Source organism: Saccostrea cucullata, unplaced genomic scaffold (genome assembly GCF_032062105.1).
Source record: "Saccostrea cucullata isolate Sc308-1 unplaced genomic scaffold, CSIRO_AGI_Scuc_v1 ctg120, whole genome shotgun sequence".
In the NCBI taxonomy this organism is placed as follows: Eukaryota; Metazoa; Mollusca; class Bivalvia; order Ostreida; family Ostreidae; genus Saccostrea; species Saccostrea cuccullata.
Window position 1 is genome coordinate 478892 of NW_026937312.1, and position 13406 is coordinate 492297.

At 35.8% G+C, this 13406-nt stretch overlaps 1 protein-coding gene across 1 annotated transcript; it reads right to left on the reverse strand.

Annotated features, from left to right (window-relative positions):
* Positions 1-9364: 9364 nt before the first annotated feature.
* Positions 9365-12491, reverse strand: LOC134247892 (uncharacterized). The gene is made up of 3 exons (XM_062730294.1): positions 12058-12491; positions 10820-10915; positions 9365-9532 (listed from the first exon to the last, which is right to left on the reverse strand). Exons 1-2 carry the CDS (start codon positions 12440-12442, stop codon positions 10845-10847), a joined length of 456 nt encoding a protein of 151 aa, XP_062586278.1. The 5' UTR covers positions 12443-12491; the 3' UTR covers positions 9365-9532; positions 10820-10844.
* Between the last annotated feature and the right edge of the window lie 915 nt (positions 12492-13406).

Here is a 13406-nt window from a genome sequence, read left to right on the forward strand (position 1 = left end):
ATACTAGTACCCAATAACGATTTAACAATGTGGACATATAAAATGTCATAACTACTGAAAATTCGCCATCTCTGTTTCATGACTTGCCTGAGAAGAATATCGTCAGTGAATTCATTTATTGTACAAGTCCTAGAAAGTTATAAGAGGTAAAATGCAATAATTCACCTGGAAGGCTATGAATTTAAAAATATCTCGTATAGCAATTTAAATATACATATTCTACTGTGTTCTGTATGAAATTAAAAATAGAAGATCTGTTGACATATACAAAAGTCATATATTTCCTGTTTTAGAAACAATGCACAAACCATTCTTTTAATAGAACCACAAAAACGGTGTTAGCCAAGGTCACCTACTGCCGCCATAATAAATAAGATTGATGATTCACATCATGGGTCACTAAGACGCCAGACCATTTCAGTTACATAACTAACACGTCTCTTAAATACTTAAATTTGATAGCCAAATTAGACACAATGTGTTGTTTTAGACTGGCTGGTAATGATGCACAACAAACTCTATTAAATCAGAATGATACATTTCTTGATCTTTGTGTACCTTGGAATAATTAGATTTGGGCAGAGTAAAACCCGTTGACCTAATGTTATTTTTGCATTTAGGAGCATTTTTCTTAATAAAAATGACTTTCTAACTGATGTTGGGATTTTCGATTTATTTCTAAAATATATATATACTACTTAGATAAAAGAGGAAAAGAGGCATATCTTCATTTCCTTTCCTTATGATTAAAAGTGCATTTAATTAAACGATCGTTGTGCATTATGTAAAATCTGAATCATTCAACGTAAGGCAAACGTTTAAAGTACTGTTTTGTGTAATGTGGCTAATTTTATGCATTGATATATTGTTTTGCATGGACAAGGGACTGAATTAACGTGCATTACCTTCACCTATCATTAAAAAATGCATGAATCATATGTTTAAAAAAAGTATAAATATTCTGATTCTAATCTAACCACGACAGACCAACGTTAGATACAGATAAATCTTTACCACTAAATCAAATGAAATAATTATTGCACCTCGGATAGGGGTGGGCATAAAGATTCGTGCATCTTCGCCCATTAAGCAGTCAGAAAGGTAAAATCTACGAAAGCAATGATTCACTGCTTGATTAGAGTCAGCTGGAGGATTTTTTAATAGTTGAACCTATAGTCGTTAAAATCCGGAAATAAGAAGTAGGTTGAGTCATTTGAAAGTTTTCGTGTTCTCATTGAATTTCATGAAACTTTTCTGGGAATGTCATATTTCGGTTATGTCTTTCAAACTCAGTTCGAATTTGACCATATCTGCATATCTAATAGAGCTCATGAAACTTATAGACCTTACTGTAGAGTGGATTCCTGGTGACAAATTATGCAAAATAAACAAAAACTCTTCCCAGTCCAAAGCAAATGATATAAGATGCTCAACCCTCCCTGAAAATTTCATCTAGGTAAAATATATAGGTCAGCTGATCCCACCTCTTATGTTTTAGAGTTCCTTGTTTGGTATAGTCCAATATTTGTATTTTTAATGGACTTTTGAGCGTGAATACTGTCCTTACCTCCAAATACTTTGAGTGTTAAATACCTTTTACCTACACACAACACAAAAATCCTAACTAGTACACTAGAGGTAGGGTTAAAATAAAGGTGATTCAAACTACTAAGAACTTGCAAGTCGAAATGGACCTTATTTTACCTTATAAAGGATACATGTAGTTCAAACTTTAAACTTTGCTGGTGACTCATTTCCACATGTCTGTCCAACACATAGGTGTATTTAAATGAGTCAAAACCAGCTAGTGAACCCATCACTGAACGAGTAACAGTGAAGAGTATCGTAGCTACTAGTTTTGCTCTGTCAGCCTATTACGAGTTGTTAGGAAAGTGACTGAATGGATACTTTTATGGTGGGGACGGCTAGACAGAACACGGAATTCATCAGTGGTACATTAGCTACGTACGTCACTGACCACAATGTTCTTTATTCCAGTGTCCTGTCGGTGTCCGGTCTACTCAGTTGTAAACAGCTATCGTGATCTTAAAGGTTAAAGTGACCAAGGCCTTTCCTATAACATGAACCTAGTTTATGTTTTTTGCTAGTTGGGAAGTCAGAAAAGGTCAAACTGATATGATTTTAATAACTTTAAAATGCGTTATTTTGATGAAAATATACAGTAACACAGATTCTCCATTTGATTGCACGCAAAGCAGAAAAACCCTAGTTCTGTGCATTTTGTCTGAAAAATAATATGTCTATACTTTGATAAAAGTCCATACTTATCTACACTAAATAATACTTTTGCTGTCCCTTCTTTTGATATAAAATTCAGCACTAGTATTTTTCGTGGCAAATTTCCCAAAGGTAAGAGAAAAGAGATATCGTGAGTGCTCTTGTCTTGAACTCCCAGGTGCCCCGGCTATAGAAGTGCTTTACAGTTAATAGCCAATTTTCTCTTAATATTAGGAAGTACATTTGGTTCTCCCCTCAGTCAAGTGTCTCAATTCATCATTTGTCAAACATTATATTATATATTAGATGTGAAGTTTACTTAGAACAAGGTAAATAATTTAGCGCCATATCGTGAACGCCTTGGGAGACCGCTGTTGAATCAAGTTTCTGGGTATGCTTTGTATGCATGTATATACCCCACAAGAAGGAGAATCTGGCAATAAAAATGACTCAAGGTGATCCAAAACTTAATGATTAAAAGTATGCCACTTAGCTACTGAGAATTACAATTTTATTGTACGTTTAGCAGTAACCTGTTTTGGTGATGCTCTCTCATTTACCATCCACACACATACCCTAACATACTTCATTAGTAAGCTGTGGAGGACTCTTTTTACCTCTTAAAGTTTCATTAGATTCAGAAGTGCAACATTCAAAAAAGACTTTTTTTAATCAAAGGATGACAGCAGCTTACCTTGCTCTATTTTAAAACATGGACTTTACCTGGCGTGCAGATCGAGACCTCAGACTTACAGGTACCGGGAAACTAGAGCCCAGCCGCACAGGTAATCAGTGGTCTGAGTCCACGAGGTGTTGATCTCTCTCATCATCAGTACAACATGCTGACTAAGGGTCTATGTCTATAGTGAGAACCAACCCGAATCTTCTTGTTGAAGAAATCGACTCATCTAAAAGACAAAACAATTTAAGAATGAAGAGAATCAATCTTATTAGACACATTCATTTTAGTTACCTAGTAGTTTTTAAGAATAAAAGCATTACACGACACATGTTTTTTTTTCTTCTTTTTAATATTGGCATTTCGATCGCTTTTTGTTAGTTTTTATTCAGTTTCTTTTAATATGCCTTCAAAGAAATAAACGCTCTGGTCAGGATTTTTGTTTTCATGCGCAAAACTAATGCTATCATGCTATTTAAAGCATACATCCATTGTTTTGCATAATGCTCATGTGTATGTCCGTTCTAAGGTTTCTATTATTTCCTGTGATTGTATCGAACAAAGCATTCGCTGTTTACGTTGATAACATCTTTTTCCATTACGTTATCGACATCGAATAATTCAGGAAAGTGTTTCAATTTCCGGATTTTAATTTCTTGTCGAATACAAATCTACAGCTTTTGGCGGAGTGTCAACGGGAACATTGTTCGTTTTATGGTGTTCTTAAAATTGGACAAGACGTTTGGAAAAGATTTGTCAAAGATAGAATGAAGTCATGCCGAGTGAATATCAAAACTTATGCTGCATTTGACACGTGGGCTCGTGAAGGATCAAACACGAGAACCTGGGTCTAGGATTTAAGTTATAGTGCATGGTCACGCCTTCTGTAATGGAGTAAAGACCTCCGCATCTTCCAAAACCACGGGTATTGAACAGGCATCCGTGTCAATAGTAATTCATATCCTCGTTTCACGTCACAAACTTCCGCTTTTGTCCGCAAGACGTCAAAGAAAATTGGCAATTTGCCAATTTCAATCATGCAACTTCCTGTTTTTATTTACTTTTTCACAGTATACTCTACTTCCTCAAATGCATAGTTTTACGATCAACTTTATTAGTACAAACCTTCTCCATTCTTTTGTAAGGGTTTGGTATATTTTGAAATTACATTGTTTTACAGAAATACTCATCAGTATGATGTTAAATGAGATTGTACTAAGTATATACACGCATTGCATACTTTAATTTAAAAAAAGTTCATAATATATATAGCAAGCACGAGTTTTAAATAATTTTTCGGCACACGTGTTTTCCATTTTACATAAGTAAAGAAATTACTAAGGTGAAAATAATTAAAAATGTTCCGAGAACATTGCAGATCCGGGGGAAAAAATATTAAACATTACCTTAATTTGGCCTAAAGCTTCTGCTCCATCATACAAATTAAAGTATATTTTGCTTTTCATTCCATTTCGCCAGTTGCAGTGCACTTTTTATACCTCCGTGATCGAAGATTCGGAGGAATATAGTTTTTGCCTTGCATGCCCGTCTGTCTGTTAGTCCGTAAGCTCTAACCTTGATTGTTTGGAGCTATCAAATGACTTTCATATTTCACATGTGTATTTCTTGTGACAATGCCTTACATTGGGTACCAACACATTTGACCTTGACATTCGACTTTGACCTACTTCGGAACCTACTTCGGATTTTTTTTTTCAAACTTTAATGGCCGTAACTTCAAACGGTTGGTATCATGGCTTTAATATTTTAAGTATGTATTTATTGTCACAAGACCTTTTTAATGATATTATTATTTTTAACCTTTTGACCTTGACCTTTCAGTTTGACTCACTTAAAAAAAACTTAAGAAAAACCTTTCACCGTGGCCATGACTTTTGAACACATATCTTCATAAATCACAGATTCATTCCTTATAACAAGACCTCTGCATAGATACCAATTATCTTTTGACTTTGACCCTAGAGTTTGCCCTATATATCTCACATGTAAACTTTAATCTTTGAAAAAACTGCCATACGGGGGAATCAGTGTTTCACAAACACATCTTGTTCAATCCAATATATACAGTATCACCATCGGGTTGGCACTATTACGGACTCAGTCGCTTTGTATCCGCATCTCCTTAAACTTAACCGTTTGACTACAGCGCAGTCCTACCGCCAGTTTTATATTTTAAAATTGCTACCAAGACATTTCTTTTGTTGTAAACTTTCTTTTTCTTCTTTTCTTTATAAATACGCTGTCAAAGAATTATGAAAATTATCTAAATAAGGCTCTCCGAGATTAAAGGAAGATTTAAAACACTTGAAGAGGGAATAATCACAGAAGCCGGAAACTCAAGAGGCCGACAAGGAGGTTCTCTATACGACAGTTACGTAACGTTTGTCACAATGCATCCCTCCTAATTATCGACAAATGACAGAAAGGCATTGTGTACTAATTTTTTTTTCGACCGAAAGGTCATCTAAGCGGTGAACCAGACCGATTGCCTGCTTAGAAATTGCAATTATTTTGCCAACAGCTATCATCATTACGAAGGGAGAGGTTGGGGACCTTCAATAAACTTTCTAACCAAAATTTTGCTGCAAAAATGAATTTTTTTCAGTAAAAACATTTTTGTTACTTTACTTGTGACGTTGCAAATTACATTGTGAGTGGGTGCCCCATGCCTAGAGGATACTTTCGGAACTGATTACTGAACATCTCAATCTGGCAAAGCAATCGTGCGCTGGGGTACGTGAATGCACTAGCTGCGAGTAAAATCTCGTGGATCCGCGAGCGTTGACATGGCGACCGCGTGGCTAAGGTTGACGTCCGGTAAGAAAATGACGAAGGGAAACAATTTTTTTCTGGCGATATATTTTTTCTGCATTCAATCGTCAGTTTCTTTAAACAGAGAGAATATATCTTATTCAAGAAGAAGTGGATTTTCATTTGTATTAGGAGGTGGGACTAAACCTCAGTTATTGAATCTGGCTGGATTTTAACGATCTTCAGTATTTTGAAAAAAAAAGTATTTTTCTGTAACATGTAGTAATCCTCTTTTATAAGGTTCTCTCTTCTTTAGTGAAATACGGCTGGGACTTTTCAATTAAATCTCGTGTCATCGACCTATATTTTATACTTATTTGACAAATTACCCCCACAAGACATGAAAGACTCGTGATAAATAAGCATCCCTGTTGATTTCAATTAAAACTTGGAGAACGTGTATGGCCAACGGTAGGGTACGGCTAGCGGCCATTGACTCGACTTCACAATCTTCGGGAGCAAGTATCTCTAGTTAGGCCTTATAAGATACGATTTTCCATTAAGATAATGAGCAGCAGTAAAAATTACATGAAAATTGAATAATCAAGATTTCAGAACATAAAATGTTATCCCGTGCCCTCCATCGAACGACACGTAGGTCGATGGTCTTTCGCCTCCCGGCATTATAATATTGGTTTAAGTGTACTTCAGTTGTAAACTTATGTCAGCTTACCGGAATAGCCTCCATTAACAAGAGTAGATTCGGGTTACAGAAGAATCGGCGGCTGGTCGTTGTTTACCATTGATTACTTAATTCTCTTCCCGAACTGCAGATCGAGTTGAATTCTTCTAATTGCATATTTTTTTTTATTTTTTTCAGCTTGTCAACATGACTCAGGTAAATGAAAAAATCAATTGAGAATGCAATCATCACGGGTACAATGAATCTAACCTTGCATTCATAATTAAGAGTAGCAGTTTAATTACAATTTCGATCAGCTAAATCTACGAACGAGAAGATCTGTAAATGAAACGTATGAGTGCTACTCGATACATATGCTCTGAGACTTTTTGTGATGCCGCCTGATGATAACCCATGTTACATTTTCTCTTTCACCTCAAACAGACAAACAAACAACGTGGTATCTTACATAAGATAAAAGGGTTAAAAGTTTGATTCCAATCTACCCCTCACAATACGATCCCGTAATCTGACCCAAGGGGGGACCGAACAGAAAGGAAGATCCTGGAGATATCTTCTAGTTGTTGACTACTGTCAACAAGGGCCCCTTACGTTCTTGTGCAAAATCCTATCTCAAGTGGGGTGTTACAAAGGGCCTCCAGATGTTCCGTCTTAATACCTTCACTATACGTGCTTTTTCTTCAAGCTTCCATTTTTCTTCTAAAATAAAGAAACTACTGTTTTTTCACCTCATCATATCTTTTCCATCTTATTTTTGGGCATTGATTTTGAACAGGTATATGTCACACAGCAGAGTTCGGTTTCCCTATATTTGGGCGAGGACCTGAAAGCTGGATTTAGTAAGCATAGACATTAAAGCGATTTGGAACAAAAAAGAAACCATAAAATCATAATCGTTATCTTTGAGGAATAAGGCATCGCCATGAATCATCTCCGAAGCTCGCGCAAAAATAATTCTATCCGCCAGTTGCCATGACGACTAATTTGGGTTCTTTGTTGCTGACAGCGGCTGGAACATCTTTGGGAATTTTCTTGTTTTTGCTTATTCTTCAGAGAGATTGGCACAACCGAAGTTTCGTGTTGATTTAGGAGATAGAGACGGCGTGCGCCGATGTCTACTGTGCACGTGTGCATGATTAAAACAGTAAATACTGGCCGCCTCCTGGTTCTCTGGGGAGTGCTGCTCGGGGGGAAATGTAAATATTTAAGTCTGGTCAGGGGGAAGGTCCAGACATTGTAATTATGGACAAGATACATGCTTTACCCAATCCCATTAAAGAATAAGCATTTCCGTAACAAATTATTTTTTGAAAGTAATGAAGAGGGCTGTTCGTTACATTTTATCGCACCTGTTTCAAATATTTAAAATGTGGTAGGAATACACACATTCAAAATAAAAATTTCAAATATGCATCAGGGGTAACGAGGAAGGAAAACTGATGTTTTCACTTTGAAGTCAATACATGAATAAGAAATATTTTATTTTATCCTTTATTTTTCTTCCCGTTTATAACCATATGATGTTGTGACATAACTCTGTGTCTGGTGAAAATATATGTGAGGATACAAAACATCCCTGTGTCACAATTCATCATTTACGTCTGATGCGCAGAGTGATACAAGTTCTTAAACAAAACGGAGCTTTGTATGGGAACTTTGAATATTCTTTGCTTCCTTTGTTTTAACATGTATATGAGATTCCTTGTTACAAGTACATAACATTACCCATGCACTTAAGTTTCTATGCCCCCTCTTTATTCAAAGGGCTGTGGTTTTTAATTTTTAACTGGTGCATCCCTCTCAGTAAGTACCTACAAGAGCCGGTCTCGAAAGTCAAGCTTTTCGTGTATTTTCTCATATTTTTTCTCCCTTTTTTCACATATACATGGAAATTTTCAATCGCGAACAGCTGTTACATATCGATTTCTGTTGAGGCTTATACCAACAGCCGGTATAGATATTTATTAAAATGAAAACAATGGATTATAGTTCTTTTCCTCGTATATCCCTGCATTTTTTCTTTAAACGGCCAACTCCTTCTTGCAAAACATTGCTTGTTGCTTCAAATACCAATACTACAACTTCATACCTATTCCCACTCTCATTTGATACATTAAGAGACAAGTCTCTCAAAAGTACAAGTTAAAATATCATTTCTTTATATCTTTATTTTTTACAACAATAAGTTTCTCAACAACTTTTCTGACTTTTTGTTCATAAGAACACCAAATAGATGAAAGCATACAAACGTTTACTACATAACATTCAAACAGCGAACACCAAATATCTTCACACATACACAAAATGAACACTTTGGATGTTAAGTCGTATAAAAAGAGTTATCAAAAACAAGAGAAAGATTTGAGATCATAACTTTTTTCTGGATTTTCTTGAAAAATTTGTGCGATTTACAGAAAGTCTAAGGTTGAGAGAAACTTTTTTTCCTTTTCATTTTTTTTCTCCTCTTTTCAACATTTTTAATCCTCTGGTATTTTATACCACAAAACAATAATAAATATGGCAAAAAACGTGTCAAATGTTCTGTATTAAAATATCTGAATATATATTTATAAATAATATATATATATATGAGGATATGCTCCACTCTTCTCGTGAAACTTTTTTCTCTCTCAAAGATGTAGTTCTGTTAATTTTCTTTTTACAAATAAATAGGACAATTACAATAGGGGATTTGTTTTCTTTATAAGAATTGACAAATAATAATAAAAAAAAAATTAATATAAATTATTGATGAGATCATACGGCCTGCAATGACACAGTCATTGTCCAGTTGTCAATTGCACATTAAATAGAAAGTCTGCCCTTGCACCGTCCACAAAACTGTACACACGCGCATCTCGATTTTACACAGGCGAAGTCACAAATTGTGCAAAGGGCGTGTTTTACTGTTAATATCTATCAGGAAACAGGGCTATCAATGGCTACTGCAAGAAACCTTTGCAGGATTTCATTCTTCATTCCATACACGTTAAGTCCCAACAAAACTGTTATATAAGCGTAGGTCTCGGGAATTTGGCAAGAATCGGGCGCTCTTTGGCAAAACAATCCTGCATGGAAACTCCTAGCATTTTTGCAGATCTGGCCCTCCATTGTAGGTCCCTGTTTCTAGCACTAAATTCCTGTAAAAACAAAAAGAGGATTCGTCAGTAAAATGCAACTTTAACATTAGGTTTGGTAATCTTACGAGATAAAATGGCACTGACACTCTGAAACCAATTAGCTACATGCCCCCAAAGAACATTAACGTTATCAAGTGTTTACTATGAAATTGTTCGGCAAGGTCGTTGGCATCGCTAAATACAACCTTACAACACCCTTCGCCTTCGTTAACATATGGTTAAAAGTTGACAGATATAGATGAGGAAATGTCACATGATTTGTTACTTGTATGACACAGGGATGTTTTAATTTCTTTTCAATGTGTCGCCGAATACTCAAAATTAAAACAGTTTGCTAAATTTGGTAGTAAAGGTGAAATTTTCTTCATTTGCATACAAGATAATAAGCGTAAGACGACCTAGAGCTACGTATCCCATAAGGCACTGCGGTAAGATAAAGTGACAGTTCTGACCTACAAAAAGCTGCATAAGGAATCGAGCTTTATGCAAATGTACGTGTGTTTCCCAGGCCTATTCTCCGGCGGAGCGCGAAACGCCTCGTGTTAACTACTACGGCGTACTACGAGATGCCTGCTTGTAAAATTCTAAATGACCCCATTCTAACTCGAGTGTCGGCCATGTGGCCTGTCTTCACAATTTAAATCTCAAATTTTGAAAACGTGCAATCACCGCGAGGTTTTTTTTTTCTGCTGGTTGTGCACTAGATTGACTTTTTCGTGGTCGTACTTTTGTACTATTGCAGTGCTTTATACAATTGATGGTACCAGCTGATCTTAATCGTGATGCAATTTTTCCCCATTTCCCCCTTGCTTTGCGACTTTGAGTTTTCCTATTATTTGATTACTTCACATAATATGTCTATATGTACCAAGAGACTTTTAAAAATATTCCTAATATGTATTTTCTTCCGTGTTTTTATTCAGATAAATCAAAGGATTATTGCTTTAAAACAAAATGATTATTTTTTTTTAATCCTTCTGTCTTTTTAATATTTCTGTTGAGTTTCCACTGATTGAAATTTTTTGTCATGTAAGGTAGAATTGCAAATGAAAACGTAAACAAAATCAAATCCTATTTTGATTCTTCTCCAATTTTTATTGGGCATTTCTCCAGATATCAGCTTAAACCATCGCATGTTGTGTGGGTCTATACTATTTATAGAATCTATATTTGTTTTCGGGTTCCATAGTGATTTCCTTGCCTTTCTTCATCATTACGTCAAATTACAGAGAGATCCGAAGGCAGGCATTGATTTTATGAGGATATATACATGAATAATTAACTTACATTATAAGCCCTTCAGATAAAGGGGCTACAGCCGCAGTTGCTTAGTCAAACTCGGCGATGGGGGTAAATCGGCCCTCTTTCTCTTCTTCATGAAATCTGCAGAAAAAAGAAAAAGATTCTGTTAAAATATTGTCATTCTGTATAAAATTCATTATATTTCCTTTTCAATGTTTCATTAAATTTCCTTCTCAATGTTTCTGTATATTTGATTTTCAAATACAAAGGACATAAATTTAAAGTAAATGTCCATATATAAGTGCAATTATGTCGTAAACATATGTTCATTTCTTATGAACAAAGGAAAATAGATCTGCCAACAACTCCATACATAAATTGTAATTGGGAAACAAATACAAAGTGTAAACAGATTAACGGTCTTGATTGTCCATTGTCAACTGGCTGTATTATGTCATGGAATTGCTACTTGTTTATTACGGTGTATATGTGTATATATAACAGCACGTGTCAGCCGCTATCACCCGTCCAGCTCGGCATGGGGTGACACGATATATACAACATAGCTAACGACGACATAAATAGTAAAGTTTAAGTATTGGATACACCGCGCAAAAGCGAAACAATGAACAGCTTTGTATAAACTTGCATAGGGAGATCATGAATGAACCAGGATTAACGGAAAACTTGGCATCCCGTCAAGACGAATCGACATTCAGCAATACTGACACGTCCGTGCACGACCGACCTGGCGTCCAATCGCGACCTAAAACTAGTTTCAAAACATTCCCGCACTAAGTTTAAAGATCCGAACCAACACGTTGGTTTTTAAATAGCCAGAAATACACATGGTGTTTCCATTTACAGGTCTACAAATTAAACAATTTCCCCCATCAGCTACTCGTTCTGTTTACGAGAAATCATGACTCATCCCCGTACGTACGCATCCACGGCAATGTCAAAATTACAACTGCCAAGCAAAACGTAGTATTTGTATCAAGTGCTAGGTTTGTTGGTTTGACCTAGATTCGACAAAAACACCTTTCAAACTGCGTTGATGTTAACTCTTGAGTTCATCCTGATATATAAACACTGCAGTTCAAGAAGATGTATCAAGAAATGCGTAGAAAATTGGTTGTCATGCGGAAACACATGCCTTACCAAGTTCCTCATGTGAAGGGAGACAGAAAACGCGAGTCATGTAAACGGAATTAACAAAAATATCGCATAAACCCCTTTTCTTCTCAAAACAGTATGTTGAAGGTCTCAGTTTATATACTTACTTGGCATCTTTGTCTGTTTTAGAACAGGGGGTGTGTTATTGCACGTTGAATTATTCCCGGTCTCACTTTTCTCTGTGTCACTTTCCAATCTCCTCTTCAGAGGATTTAGTCGTTCCTGTTTTGATGTATAAAGTCTTGTGTAAAATTCAGGAGCTGTCGTTGCAAGTTCCCACCTATCTGATAGTGGGATATCCTTTGAAATGTCATAATCGTATTTCTCTTTCGCCACTTTTATGTCCTCGTTCAAAAATTCCTTGTACAATTTGTTCATGCAGTCTCTCTCCTTTTCACTCGGAGAACCGAATAAATTCCGGCAACACTTAGGTTTGGGTTTTATTTCTACCATATTCACCGTTTTCACAGTACCACTACCTCCGTCTAACATACTGAAACTAACGTGCTCTCGATCCGAATAATAACACTAGAGTAATAGCAAGTCAGAACACGCTACGGTAATCTTCACCGAGGCAGCCAATCAGAGCGCAGGTGGGCGGGGTTGGCATTCATATCATCACGTGACGTCGAAGTACATAATAATCAATATGCATGTGTAGTACAAACTACAAATGTTACTATGTTCTCAAATTTATTAATTAAAAAGTACTAAGCATTTGGTAAATATTGGAAATAATAACAGTGCATTTTGAAGACTGCTCGTAGAAATCTTTTAAAATCATTTTTAAGGTAGTAATATTGAAAAGTATTTTATGGTTTATTGAATATCTAAAAATAGACCCAATCTTGGCGTGTTGGCACTTGCTCTAATGTTTACTGAGGCGAAACTGACGTTACTGCATACAAAGGGAGACAACACCGTTTTGTTTATTAAACATTTTTATTACAATTTTTTTTAACAGTTCGCTTATTTGTTTGATGACCTGCAGATGACGGAGTATTTAGTGTCTACTGGTCGGATCAGTCTCTCCTCCGCATTCAATGCGTGGACTGACCACTAGTCTGAGGATTAATATTCCTAAAAGCTGTTTCTTTTCGTGTATATTCAACAGATGTTTGATGTCATGGGTTAGGTCACAGTTCGTCTGGCCAGGATAAATATTTAATCAGTTTGTGCACACCACTTTATTTCAAGTTAAACATTTTTTTTTTGTGCGAGTTTAAGTCCAACAGATGACATTTAATCTGACATAAACCATTCAAACAAAGAACTAAAGCGTAAAATCTATAATTGTCAACCAAAATAATTTATCTGGGATGAAAAAATATTATAAAAACTGCAACAAACAATGAACACAAATGTCAATTACATTCAATATGCTCGCGAAGATTAGGCAATAGGGCCGATATTTTATGTTCTCCTTTAGATCGCCTCAAGCCAGGGTTCTGAAACT